Genomic DNA, 15,354 nt, shown 5'->3' on the forward strand with positions numbered 1-15,354 from the left:
TCCTGCCTCACCATACGGTCGAAGATCCTACTGCAAGCCGTGTGGCGTTCGAGCGTTGGATGGGACGACCACATCACCTCGGAGCACGCTGAACGCTGGAGGGACTGGATGAGCCTGCTCCAGGAAAGCAGCGTCTCCATCCCACGACGGTCGCTCCGACAGAGGTCAAGCAGCGTGACCCTGCACCTCTTCTGCGACGCCTCGGAGCAAGCTTGCTGTGCCGTCGCCTACTTCGTGGAGGAAGTGCAGGGCACCCTTAAAGCCACCTTCATCGCCAGCAAATGTAAGGTGGCACCTCTCAAGCCGCTATCCATACCCCGCCTTGAGCTGCAGTCCGCACTCATGGCGGCTAGATTGGCCAGAACCATCCGGTTGGAGAGCCAAGCGAAGATAGCGTCAACCATCTTCTGGACGGACTCGACCACAGTGCTGTGCTGGTTACGCACCGATCCACGCACATACTCTGCGTTCGTGTCCAACAGGTTGGGCGAGATAGATGAACTCACCTCCATAGCCAATTGGAGGTGGGTCCCCACCAAGCAGAACCCGGCCGACATCGGCACCCGGGACTTGGAGCTGCCCGACCTGTCTCTCCAAGGAAGATGGTTCAACGGCCCCGCCTTCCTCACCACACCGGAGAGCGACTGGCCAAAGGAGCGCACCCTCACGAAGCCAGACGACCAGACCCTCGAGACCCGGCCCCGACACTACGTCGGGCACATCGCCACAGCCGGAGAGGCCCTACCTCTGGTCGAGAGGTTCTCGTCATGGCACCGGCTGATCCGGGCTACAGCGTGGATGCTACGCTTCATCAGGCGCTGTCGGACGGGCCCAAACCGTCCCCCCGAAAACTCTTTACGAGCAGACGAGCTAACGGAGGCTGAGCGCAGATGGGTGAGAAGGTCCCAAGAAGACGCCTTCTCCACTGACCTGCACACCATTCGTCTCAGCCAGGCGCTACCTTCCGCCAGTCGTCTCGTCAGTTTGGCCCCCTTCCTCGGACCTGATGACGTTTTGCGGATGGGCTCACGGCTGAGGGAGTTCACCGGAAGCACGAGCGTGGCGAAGACTCCCGTGATCTTGGATGGCACCGATCCATACGCCCGACTGCTGATCCGCCACTACCACGAAAAGGCGGACCATCCAAGCACGGAGAAAACTGTGGCCGAGATCCGGTGCAGCTTCTTCATCCTGCGCCTCCGTACCATCAGCAGGAAGATCAGCCACGACTGCCCCACCTGCCGCTTACGACGGAGCAAGCCCTCTCCTCCACTGATGGGGGTTCTCCCGCCGACCCGCCTGGCGCACCACGTCCGCCCCTTTACACACTGCGGACTGGACTACTTCGGGCCGATGGAGGTCACCGTCGGCAGACATCGGGAGAAGCGCTATGGAGCCCTATTTACCTGCCTCTCCACCCGCGCCATCCATCTGGAGCTAGCGGTCTCGCTGTCTGCCGACTCGGCGATTATGGCCTTACAACGGATGACCGCCCGAAGAGGTCAGCCCAAGGTGTTGTACTCGGACAACGGGACGAACTTCCGTGGTGCGGACGCGGAAATTCGGGATGCCACGGCAGCCCTGCAGCAGGATGACAGGATGACGGACGCCATGGCTACCAAGGGCATCGAGTGGCGATTCATCACCCCCCTCAGTCCCCACATGGGGGGAGCCTGGGAAAGGTTGGTGCGCTCGGTGAAAAGAGCCCTGAGCGCCACCTTAAAAGAGAGGGCGCCAAGGGAGGAAACCCTGCGCACAGCATTGGCAGAGGCTGAGTTTGTGGTCAACAATCGGCCACTGACTCATGTCTCTGTCGACCCGCGGGACGAAGAGCCCCTCACCCCAAATCACTTTCTCATGGGGTCTGCCGGGAACCGCCCGCATCTGTCACTCTACGACAGCAAGGAGGAGGAGGTATGTCTCCGTCGCCAGTGGCGTATCAGCCAACAACTCGCCGATATGTTCTGGAGGCGGTGGCTCCGTGAGTACCTCCCCACCCTGGGCGCCCGACAGAAGTGGCACCACCCGACTGACCCCCTCAGAGCTGGTGACTTGGTGGTCATCTTGGACCCCGCGCTGCCACGCAACAGCTGGCCGCGCGGACGTATCGTCGAAGCCATCCCAGCTGCCGATGGCCAAGTGAGGACAGCCCGGGTCCAAACAGCCACAGGGACGTACACCCGCCCGGCTGTAAAACTCGCCCTCATCCTCCCCGCACCAGCACCAGCGCCCGCACCGGCACCAGCACCAGCGCCGCCCTCTACAGCACCCGGACCACGGATGCCGCATGGGAGCCACAACCCCCAGCGGCCCAGGGGAACCGGACGTCGAGGACGCCGCCGACCTACACGTCCGGACCGCTAGGCGCAGCCGTGACTGCACCGGGGGGAGAATTGTACCGGACGTACCTCCACTGACTTGAATTAATTTGCATAAATCTGAATTTACGCAGAGGCAGTTCATTTACAAACTCACCTCTGCGCATATTCGAATTTATGCAACAAATTTCTCTATACAAAATCTGTACCTAATCTTATCTGTGTAAAACTTGTAGAACTATAAATCTTATCTGCTGATTAATAAATAAAACCACGGGGTCAAGCAGTCATCATTATAGACAAAAAACAAAGGCTTGACCCCCCGACACCGTCTTATAAATTAAATACCTATCATCTGTACAAAACATGGAAGATTTGCATGAAGATTTGAAATTGTGCAAACGCGGTTTCCTTTACAAAACTCGCCGTTTGCACAAAATTGAATATTGTGCAAATCTTCCCCTTTAAATAAATGTTTTCTCTCTAATATGTAAATTTGCACAAGGTTTGAAATTGTGCAAACGCAGTTTCCTTTACAAAACTCGCCGTTTGCACAAAATTGAATATTGTGCAAAACTCAATTCCCCTTTTAATATGTATGATGTCAATTCCCCTTTTTTAATATGTAATTTGTGCAAACTCACAAAAATGTATTTAAATAAAAATGACCGGGCAAAGTGGTTTGAAGAACAGTCAGGGGCCAAGTCAAATTCGTCCCCTTCCAAGTTACGCAACAACGGCGCTCATTCCTGTGACAAATTCCGGGAACCCAAAAATAATTCTCGGAATTTGTCGCTAACAAAGGGAGAGCTAGGCCCGTTGGTCCTTTAAAAGGCGGACAACTTGTGCAATTCGGCAGAGAGCCAGCAACGATCGGACCATCAACACCTCTCCTGGACTGCCCTGACTGCCTTCAAGCCTCTTCTGCCCTGGACCTTCACTTCAACCTGGCCTTCTTCTTTCTTCCGGCTCCCTGGTGTTCATCAAGAAGAAACTTTCACAATAGTCGAAGCGTCCCTAGTCAGGGCGCAGGTTCCCCCCTACCTTCCTCCCCCCTGCCTTATACCTTTCTCCCACATTTTCCCCATTTCTCCCTTTTCCCTAAATTTTTCCCCATTTTCCCCCACATTTTCCCCATTTTTCCCTTTCGTAATTTTTCCCCATTTTTTACCACATTTTTCCCCATTTTTGCATTTTCCCCATATTTTTCCCCATTTTTTCCATTTTTTCAACATTCTCCCTACCTTTTCCCGACCTTCCCTTCCAAGGCGTCGAAGCGGCCAGCCGGCCACTCCCGCTATATCGTCTGTGCGGCCGGCGACTACAGTGCCGTCCCGTACAATTAGGATCAGATATTTTACTATTTTTATTGGGATTTGACGAGCTCATCGCTAATGTTACTAAAAGTCTTCAGATTTTCATGGCATGGGGTAACGGACCAAACAATGAATGTACTAGGAAACCCTGAGGAAAATAATTTCTCTCGGGGCCTATGTCACCTTGAATATGCTTTGTGAAGGTAGGCAGATCTGGGAAAGCAAAAGGTAGCAAGGGTGGGTAGGAATCTGGTGGTTAGTGTCTCTAAAAGTGACGGACGTTCGAATCCACCCCCTCCCATTGCGCTGTCAGCCTACCAGTCTCTCCAGATCTGGCCCGCCATGTAGTAGTAGTGGGCAGATGCATCCGCCGCCAAGACCTGGACAATCCTCGCCCCATGAACCAGGGCATCCTCGCTAAGTCACCATACGTAGCGGACTACTTGGGGTGACCTACGGCAGAGGTGTTGGTTGCCGGGGCGGCGATTCCCATATCCGCCTCCCAATCCTTATTTAAAAGAAGGTTCTGCGTATCATTATAAAATAATGATTATGAGCATTATTCAAAATTCTTGACGTTTGAGGTTATTTTTTTTAAACAAAGTACTTCATATCAATGACAATACTATACATCAAATCTGTGAAAACAAAAAATACATGAAAGATAATAAAATTTTCGTTTAACATCAATGAACCAAGATGTTGATAAATTTTGTTGCTTCATCCGTGTGCTACTTTAATAATAATTGGGGGGAAATTATCTGCTCGACCGCCTTCCCACCCTCTTTCAACCTTCGATCCCCAGTGGGGGTGCGGGAGGGAGTAGATAAACACTTTTCTCAGAAATTACTTCTCATAAGCTCTGGCAACTGTTCAAATGTAAAAGAGTGAATTATCACTTTCGAATTGGCCTACTTTCGTGTTGGTGAATATGGACCTGGGTATCGATTCCCCAATCTAGGCCGCTCGCAATCGCCGTCGAAAGTACATACATTGGTCGACATTCTTACTCTTCGTCTGAAGTCTCATGAAGGTACACACTTAAATACGAAAAACTTCAAAAGTCATTGCACTCGAACAACGAGTGGTTCGAGTGCAATGACTATGTCGATAATCGAGGCCCTGCGCCTGTAGTATGACGAAGGTGTTCGAATTTATGGCTTGCGTTTTTTTTTAATATTATTCTAATAGGAAGGTAGGTTGTTTATGAAGTTTTTATTGTAATACCTGCTATATGTAGAATACAAATAACACGAAGTACCCTACCACTCTAACGCTTAGTGTGATATAAGTTTCTTCGGGAACAAGTCCTAATATACGAAAACACTTTGTAATGTGCATTATTTAAAAATTAAAGAAGATGTTTTTTTCGTACTAAGCAGATACTTAGTGATTTGACATTATCATTTAAAATAAAACAATAACAACAACAACAACACTTTTATATTTTATACCAAAAGCCGGCCGGGATTTGCTACAACCGTAGCTTTTTCAGGGCAGTATAATACTGTAATAACTGCCTCATCGATATATTAAGCTTTCACATAGTGTTGCAAAACATTGGGCTGAGCTCCAGTGGGGGATTAGTAGGAGTAAGAGAAGGTAGCGGGTTGGAAAGAGAGTGCTCTTTGTCAATAGGCTTTTTCGTAACTAACCGGTGTGTTTTTAATAAATGTGTGGTCTGTTTCAATAAGATGATTGGCAACTTCGGAGAAGCCATTATACATCTTATACGTTTGATTCCTTTGAACTAACATTGTATTTCAATGAAGTCAGATTTTTTCTGCATTTATCACTATTTTTTCCAGATATCAAAATGTATTGATTTTTGTTTATATTTATTTACACCCATCTATTTAATTATATAACTAAAGAAGAAGATAATATTAATAAATCTAAATAGAACGTATTGTTTCACGCTCTGTACAAGACGTACAAAATAAAAAGGTAACGGTCGCAATTGAAAATCGATCCGTGATACAGAAATAGGAGCTAAAAAATATATGAATTAGTTGAGGATAATATTGGTAAAGGACGGATTGTTTCACAGAATTTGAATAATATATCAAATTTCAAAGTTTATTTATTTATTTATTTATTTATTATAAGAACTTGTTGAACATTTATACATATTTTTGATAATTCAACCGCCATGCTAGGGATGTCCCTGTGTTATGGCGGGTGATATTTACAGATTGGATTTATAAAATAAGTTAATTACAAGTTATAAAGTTATGCAATTTAGATTGAAATATAAGTTAATTAGATTAAACAATTAGATTAAGGTAATAAAAATATACAAATTAAATTAAATTAAAAGTTATTAAATTATACAAATTTAATTGCATTACAAATATTAAAATCATGGTTTCTAAATGTATTTATAGTAATAAAAATGGTATTAAATATTAATAATAATTGATAATTAGTTGATAAAATTATAATATAATTTAATTTATGTACCAATTTTTATATATTGTGGTCTCCAAGTGAACTTATCCATTTTGATATTAGTTTTTTAAATTTATGGGGTTGGGTTTCGGTTTTTAAGTTTTCAGGGAGAAGGTTAAATATTTTGGGAGCTAGGTACATGAAATGTCTTCGAGCTGACGTGGTATGTAGTGTAGGGACGTTGTAGTGTCGGTTGATTATTGTTCTGGTGGTGTAATTGTGGTGTACGAGGGTTTTTTTCTTATATTTGTACAAAAAATGCATTAGAGTAAATTTTATGTGGAGTTGCCGTATGTTTAAGACATTGTATTCAGTGAAGAGTCGAGTGGAGGAGTATCTTGTCGGTCGCTTGTTGATAGTACGTATTATCGTTTTTTGGGCTTTTTGTAATGGATCAATAAGATAATGTGCACAACCGCCCAGAGGCGGATTTGCCCTTAGGCCTATGTAGGCCCGGGCCTAGGGCGGCCAGATATTAGGAGCGGCCAATCCAATGATAACAAGAAATTACTTCCTAAGTACCAAAATATTAAATGGCGATATGCAAGAGCGTGTTCACACACAGCACACAGCGCGCCCCCACGCCCCGCAGCCGCCCTCGCCACACCTATGATGGGTACTGAGAAAGGGGCGGCTACATGGTCTGGGGCCTAGGGCGGCCAAGACTGCAAATCCGCCTCTGCAACCGCCCCAAATTATGATGCCATATGCTAATTGGGATTGGTAGAGAGCATAGTAGACTGTTTTCATTATTGTAGGAGTAAGGATATTTCTTAATGTTCGAAAAACATAGCAGAGCTTGCGAATTCGGGGAGTTAGGCTGGCTAAGTGCTGATCCCAACGAAGATGATGATCAATTAGGACCCCTAGGTATTTTATATGGGATACTTTTTCTAAGTTTGGGCAAGTACAGGAAGAATAAGGTCTTGGACAAGAGTGAATTGTTATTTTCTGATTGTTAGTAGGTTGGGTTGCAACAGATAGACTGAAGGTTAGGAATTTTGTTTTACCAGCGTTGAGTGTCAGGAGATTGTCATCTAACCAATTCTTTACAAGGCCTATGTCGTGTTGAGCTATGTCAAATGCTCCTTTCCAGTTTTTATGACGAACTATGAGCACAGTGTCATCTGCAAAGGATATTAGTTTTCCGGTTATGGGTAGGTTACAGAGTTTGTTGATGTAAATGAGGAAAAAAAAAGTTAATTTGAATGTTCTATTCAAGTTTTGTTACTATCCGACAAATCATAACTTTGAATTGAACTTAGATTTCAACGTTGAAATATGATTAATTTTTCAATTTCTGTGAAACAATTCGTCCTAAGATTGATAACGACAAAAAAAACTTAAAATGGTCAAATCTCAATGGCCGAGAAGTTAAAGGCGTTGTCCCGGTAAAACAGAGATTCTGTGTTCGATTTCACGTTTCGTTTAGATTTATTAATCTTCTTCAATAAACTTCAAACATGTTCTAATAAATTAAAAATTTTGTTTTTATAAGACTAATTTATCAGCGTAAAATGTTTAGGTCTATTCTGCGCGCTGACGGCCTGCGAGCTGGAGCCGTGTGTTTTCGGCGCGTGCACGCTGACGGCTGGAGGACACCGATGCACGTGCCGCGCGGGCTACACGGGCGCGGCGTGCGAGACGCGTGTGCGTCCGTGCGAGGCGCGCCCGTGCGAGGGCCGCGGCCGCTGCACGGAGCGCGCGCACGGCTTCCATTGCAACTGCTATGCCTGGTGGGAGGGAACCAGGTGACTAACCAAATACGTACATCAATTATTCTTAAAGAAAGATTATGGATTTCAACCCTCAGTTAAGATTCCATCGAAGATTCAATCGAAGATTCAATAGAAGATTCAATCGAACATTCAATCGAAGGTTCAATCAAAGATTCAATCAAAGATCCTCAATAGAAGATTCTCAAAGAATAATTCGAAGATTATCAATCGTAGATTAAATCGAAAATACTCAATTGACGTTCATGTACATTTGTTGCAGATGCGAGAGGCGAATGATGAACATCCCGTACCGGCCGCTATCGGAGCGGATGCTGCAGGAACCATTCTGGCTCGGCCTCATCACCGTGTTTGTGGTGCTCGCCATCATTGGCCTGGTCTGGTGCGCCAAGCGGCACTTCCCCGAGAAGATCGAGAAGCTGCTCACGGAGGAGGCTGATCGAAACCGACGTGAGATTACTGTTATTCATTCTTTCCATAAATCATCATCGTCGTATTGCACCTTCTTGGCCAACGTTTCCCAGATATGTCCTTATGAAGGACTAAGCAAGGATCACAAAAAAAGGGGGCTCAAGTAAGAGAGGGAAGCGAAACAAACACGTCTAAACTTCCATTGGAAACCCAAAAGGCCCGGCCTAGGGCTCGAATGTCGGGGGCGGGGCGGCCAGAGACCTTTCTGTTGACAAATACTTCAACATTTTTATTCGAATATTCCATCAATAACATAGCTTTAGAAAGAGTCACGGAAATGAGAGATCTTGGAATTTATTCGAATATTCCATCAATAACATAGCTTTAGAAAGAGTCACGGAAATGAGAGATCTTAGAATTTATTCGAATATTCCATCAATAACATAGCTTTAGAAAGAGTCACGGAAATGAGAGATCTTGGAATTTATTCGAATATTCCATCAATAACATAGCTTTAGAAAGAGTCACGGAAATGAGAGATCTTGGAATTATTTTGGACGAAAAACTAAGTTTTACCAATTATATCCATCAAATTGTGAACAAAAGTATGAAAACACTAGGCTGAACAACTACAAACTTTAATTCTATACAAGCCATTAAACTATTATACGTATCTCTAGTAAGAAGTCTAATTGAATATAACTCAGTAGTTTGGTCTCCATCTTACAAAAGTCACATTAACAAAATTGAGCGAATACAAAAAAAAATTCTACGTTTTATAAATTTTAAATTAAATATCCCTGTCGAAGACTTAAAATACAATTTCTTATTAAATACTCTAAAAATACATACATTAGAAGATAGATGTAAAATAAACAATTTAACGTTCTTATTCAAAATACTTAACTCTAAATTCGACTGTTGTGAACTCCTGCAACTTATAAACATACACACACCCACAGTAACAACACGACAAAATAGAATATTCTACAGCAGCACACATAAGCGTAACTACATCGCCCACTCTCCGATACAACGACTTCACACCATGGGAAATCATTACTTGGGTGATGTTGACATATTCAATACCAACTTGGCAAGGTTTGTGGATCATTTAAAACATTTATTTCAACAATACTCCTAAACACATCATGTAAACCTACAAATAGCTGTAATTTTCTGTTTTTGTTTCTTGTGTTTGTATGACTTGTTGCATAGCTTTTATCAAATGTAATTTTATTCTTATTTTTTATGTTTCAAAGTATCTGTCAAATTAAAATTATACTACCAACCATGTAAAAGCCCTCTGGGCGTTAAATAAATAAATAAAATAAAAAATAAACACATTTTCTGGGTCCCCCAATTCCTAGTGCAGGCTAGGTGCCAATATGGAACACATTGACGACAAAGGATTTGCAAAATAATGTCAATTTTTTCGAGGGTCAAACCTCGGAGGACGTCTCGGATGGGTCTGGGTCTTGGCTAAAATGATACATAATGGGGAAAAGTAAAATTTTACTTCTATTCCCAAAAGAAATCAAAATTTGAGAAATCATTTTAATGTGGGGTGGTAAACATCTTTTAAGATATTAGGAAATATTAACTTTTCTTTGTAGTATAAGAAAATATAATTTACACAAAACTAATTAACAATAACTTTACAAAACATTATACTAGATATTTGCTATACCTTTAAAAAAAATGTTTTAGTTTTGTTAGGTATTTTTACCTTAAATCAAAATTAAAATTTTCTGTGATGAGGGCCGCGCAGCCATTCTTCTTAAGGTCATTGATCATTTATTATTTATAAATGACCTATCGGGCTTTTACAGGAGAAATTGACAATCTATGTATTTAAGTGTTTATACATGGATAATAGCATAACTATATACAAAAACAAATTATAATAAAACGCTAATACTAAGATTAACATTGAATCCAAATAATAACACCTGATATTGTAAATAAAGTAAAGTTTCAAATATAAAGTATGTAGGTATGTACATTGTACATTCGTATATGCATACAATTATTCATGTTTGTTGCAAACAAGTAAAACTGAAAACAGGAAAATAATTTGCTCGTAAGGTATATATATATCAATAACATACTAATATGTATTATAAAACAGAAGATTTAAAATAAATGTCTATCCATAGAAAAAAAATTAATAAGTAATGGAAAAATACCAATGCTGTAATTAAAATCGAATTTAAATAATATTACTTGGAATGGTAAATAAATCAAAGTATGATATACAATATACATATCAAGTATGACCGTACATGCATACAGTCATTAATATGCGTTTAAAAAACAAATCATTTAAGGAGTATGTGATTTAAATGTTAGAACGTATAGAGACAAGACTTTTTTAATAGCTAATAAATAATAGAAGTTAATAACAAGCAAATAGGTCTGAAATTAGTTGCCTTTTGAAACTCACTAAATTATTATTACCAAATATATCAATAAGTTCACAATTTTTGTTTGCAGGGTGATGAATTCTTGGAATCGGTGAATAAATAGAGTAGTTAGTATTGAGGTTTTTGTTACATTTAAAAGTGTCTTTGCCTCAAGTTCGTCTGGCAGGTACATTCATATAAGTGAATTCGAATAATTCAGGCTGCCATTTAGAGATTTCATAATTTTTAATAAAAATAATATATCAGTTAAAACACTTCTATCTGATACTTTGAGAAGTTTGGTTTCGGTACGTAGGTTATTATAATTTATAAATTCGGTGGAAATATTCAATTAAAAATTGATTTACAAAAGGAATTTATTTTGTACCTTTTCTAAGGCTTGAGAATGGACTTTGTAGTACGGCGACCATACTGTTGAATTATATTCTTATTTACTTCGTACTAATGAGCAATATAGATGTTTCAAAGTTAGCACATTTTTAAACCTTGCCCCCATTCTCAAAATAAAACCGAACATTCTCATCGCATCGCTTGTAGTTTCATCGATGTGTAAGTTAAACTGTAAACTCTCCTGAAACAAGACACCGAGATCTCGAATCTGTGAAACTCGAAGAAGATTAGCGCCAAATCAAATAAGAAAAACGAAGAGAATTTTTACCTTTGCAAAAGCTAATAATCGGGCATTTACTAATATTTAGTTTGTAAATCATTTTCCGAACACCAAGCATATAGTTTATTCAGTGTCAACTGCAAAATAGCGCGATGATTATTTATCTTATTATAATTCTGTAGATCTTCAGATCATCGTCAAATAATAGAAATTTTACTTCATTCTCCTAAAAATATTTACTATGTCGTTATTGAACAGATAAAATAGTATTGGGCCCAAATGAGATCCTTGGGGTGCCCCGCTTGATGCCGCAAATTTGTAAGAACTTAATGAATCCACCTTTACCGCTAAATATCTTCCCAACAGATAACATGACTACCTAACATAAAAGAAATTTGTCGGTATGATAAAGCTGATTATGATTTAATAAACCAACACCTGTCTAAAACAGACTGGTCTTTTACTCACGATAATGCTGACGTTGACGAAGCAATTTATACTTTTTATGACATTTTAAATAACACCATTAACCAGTTTGTCCCCAAACGTTTCATCAAAAAGAAAAAATTTCCCAACTGGTACTCACCTCCCCTAATCAAAATCATAAATGAGAAACAAAGACTACACAAAAAATGGAAATCAAATAATAATCCAGTTGATTACATAGAGTTCTCTATCAAACGAATACAACAAAAACACTTACAGAAACATTGTTACACCCAATATATAAATTCAGTTGAGTCTAGTATTCCAACTAACAATAAAAGTCTCTGGAATTACGCTAAGAACAAAAATAGGACGAATGGCATACCACAAATCATGAACCTAAAAGACGAGTCAGGCACCGGTGCTCATCAAGTGTGCCAACTGTTCTGTAAACACTTCCAATCTACTTACGTAAGCGATGAGGGCACGGATGATCCCAGTAATATAGATAATTCTACCTGCGTTAATAATAATAACCCGATCGGGGACGTACAAATAAGCAACTCATTGGTCAATAAATACTTGAATGAATTGGATGTTACAAAGGGTGCGGGTAGTGATGGTATCTCGCCATTTTTTATCTCAAAATGTGCCAAAAATCTTGCATTTCCTTTAACTAACTTATTTAACATGTCTTTAAAAAAAGGAATATTTCCTACAAAATTCAAAGAAGCCATTATAATCCCCATCCATAAAACTGGTTCAAAAAGTAACATTGCAAACTATCGCCCAATCTCAATACTCACAGTATTTAGTAAACTCTTTGAGCGTATTGTGTACGATCAAATTTATATAACTATTGTCCGCAGCATACAAAATCAACAACATGGTTTTTTACAAAAAAGGTCAGTAATAACAAACTTAGTCAACTTTACTGAATACTTAACAAGCAATATGGATAATGGACACCAAGTAGATGTTATCTACACAGATTACTCGAAAGCTTTCGATAAAGTTAACCACTCTATCCTCATTAAAAAATTACACCAATTAGGAATCCATGGCGACTTACTTAGATGGCTAACTTCATATCTGCAGAAAAGACTACAGTGCGTATCAGTTGAGGGAACTAAGTCTAGTTTCTTAACTGTGCCCTCTGGCGTACCGCAGGGTTCCCATCTGGGACCATTACTGTTTAATGTATATATATTTGATATTTATAAATGTTTTTTACATGCTAACTACCTTGCATATGCAGATGACAAAAAAATATACTTAGTAATCAAATCTATCAATGACTGCATAAAACTTCAAGAAGACCTAAATCGTCTTTTTGCATACTGTAAATTAAACAAATTAATCATAAACATTTCTAAGTGCAACAAATTATCTTTTACGCGCAACAAAAATAAAATTTATTTTAATTATAACTTTCATGATACACATATCAATGAAATAGAATCAATCCGTGATCTTGGGGTAGTACTGGATGTAAAACAAAATTTTATCAAACACATTAACGAAGTAATCAACAAAGCCAATAAAATGTTGGGATTTATAATTCGTATATCTAAACCTTTTCGCAATATTAAAACCATGTATTCCCTTTACACCACGTATATCCGCCCCCACTTAGAATACTGCACACTAATTTGGGCACCGTTCTACCAATGCCATATTGACAGAATCGAAAGTGTGCAAAACAAATTTTTTAAACACATAAATTATAAATTTAAATTACTCTTTGCAAATAACACCGAATCCTTAAAATTTCACAACTTTACTCCACTTCAAACACGTAGATTAATATCTGATCAAATATTTTTATACAAAATTCTGAATAACGGCCTGGACTCTCCTGAACTCGTAAATTATTTAAGAATTCACATACCTACAAGGCCAACCAGACAAAACCATTTTTTTCATTTGCCCGCGTGCAGAACCAACCTTAGAAAAAATTCTCCAATCCCCCGTATATGCGCGCAATATAACACGCAATTTAATAATATCGATATTCTTAATAATACTCTTGTGAAATACCGAAACGAAGTCAAGCGCACGACCACAAATATTAATTAAATTAATTTACAGTTATAAAAACGGTACAACATGAGCGTCTCCTGTCCCCATCCCATCTTCCTCTGCCTCTTGCCCTTTCCTATTCCTTCTTCCTTCTAATATATTTAAATGATTTTTATTTATTTTTTTTTGTTAATTTCATTTTCAGTTAATGGTTATAACCAATTACAATCTTGTATTATATCACATTAACCAACATTAGCATAAGAAACTATTTTGGCTTACCTCATATGTAACCTCTTGTATAACTAATCCTGTAAAAAAATGCTGTTTGTTTCTTACAATAAATAAATAAATAAATAAATAAATAAACATGCTCCATCTCACTCCCGACAATGTTAATTTACGTATTAAGGTTCTATGGTTTACTTACCTTATCAGAAAATAGGAACTCGTGTGCATGATAAAGGAGCTATGATTTTAACATTGGTTGTGTATTATGATATGTTTTGCATAAAATATTTATTTAAGAATATAAGTATACCTCTAAGAATAATTATCGACCCTAACACTAAACACTCTCGCTGAACACTAAGAACTGTGCAACACAAGTTTGTTTTGTGCCGGCTGACAACCTGTGGTTTTACCTTCCTGTATTTTCACCGAGAAGTATCTCAAAGGTGTTAGTTGTTCTTCAACAGTATTATCTAGGCTTGTACACAACTACCTTCCCCTACACAACTGAACTCGTACAATTAACATTTTCAGTATATATTTTGAATCCAAAACAAAGCAGAGCACGTTTAATTGGTAGATTTAAAAAGCAAGGACATCTAAATCAAGGCCTGCGTGTTTGTGTGTTCTCTGTCGGAATGACCGGTGGGAATAGTGACTGTTCATGTTCATGTCACTGAAGCATTATTTTTTTTTTAGCCAACCACCTGTCGCTGCGGCAGTCGGCGCGCGAGGCCGCCCTGTGCCAGGGAGCCGCGGCACTAGCAGTCAGCACGCCCAGCAGCACCGGCGCCGGTCCCGCGGGCCCAGCGCGCGCCTCGCTCTTCAACCGCCTCGGTATCCGCAAGCCCTCCATTCTGAGCCTCAGCCCAGGTCCCGTGCCCGCCGCGCGCACCTTCAGCTTGGACGACCTGCTCCGCCCGCCGCCCAGACGTAAGACCAAGCCAGGCACCAGCACAACCAGCGGCAACCACTAGATGTCCACTTTTCAGTGTTCACCGAATCTCACGGACGTTCTTTGCTTGGTTCTTGTTCGCTTATAAGTTCGCCCAGTTTACAAAATGATCCAGGTTTTGAACCTTCGTCATTTTTCTATTATCTGCTTGACGACATTAAATTTGCAATAATGGAAATGAATTTACGAAGATATTCTTCAGAACATTCCAATTAGGTTAAGTACCTCATACAAGATGAACTACAAACGTCTAAAATGTAAAAATACACTACGAATACATAAAATGTCCGGCCGCTTCACGACATTAATTTGTCCCAACTTTTCTTTAAACTATTGCAATATTTTTTTGTATTAATACAATTATATTGTATTTTCTATAAATGTTTTGAGGTAGTTAGGTGGTGAGGCGTATTGGCATTTGAGTATGCAACATTTTTGTATTAGAACCGTAT

The 15,354-nt window shown here is 40.3% G+C and overlaps 1 protein-coding gene across 1 annotated transcript in view; it reads left to right on the top strand.

The window, feature by feature from the left end:
• Positions 1 to 14,939, top strand: part of LOC149422101 (uncharacterized) — a 592,400-nt gene extending 577,461 nt beyond the window's left edge. Inside the window, exons 17-19 of the mRNA XM_089633082.1 lie at positions 7,611 to 7,836; positions 8,084 to 8,271; positions 14,647 to 14,939. Coding sequence (XP_089489208.1) covers positions 7,611 to 7,836; positions 8,084 to 8,271; positions 14,647 to 14,924 — 692 coding nt within the window. The 3' untranslated portion in view covers positions 14,925 to 14,939. The remainder of the gene's footprint in view (positions 1 to 7,610; positions 7,837 to 8,083; positions 8,272 to 14,646) is intronic.
• Positions 14,940 to 15,354: the final 415 nt, after the last annotated feature.

The sequence above is a fragment of the Hesperophylax consimilis genome, chromosome 7, assembly GCF_061612785.1.
Source record: "Hesperophylax consimilis isolate HC1 chromosome 7, BYU_Hcon_1.0, whole genome shotgun sequence".
NCBI classification, from domain to species: Eukaryota; Metazoa; Arthropoda; class Insecta; order Trichoptera; family Limnephilidae; genus Hesperophylax; species Hesperophylax consimilis.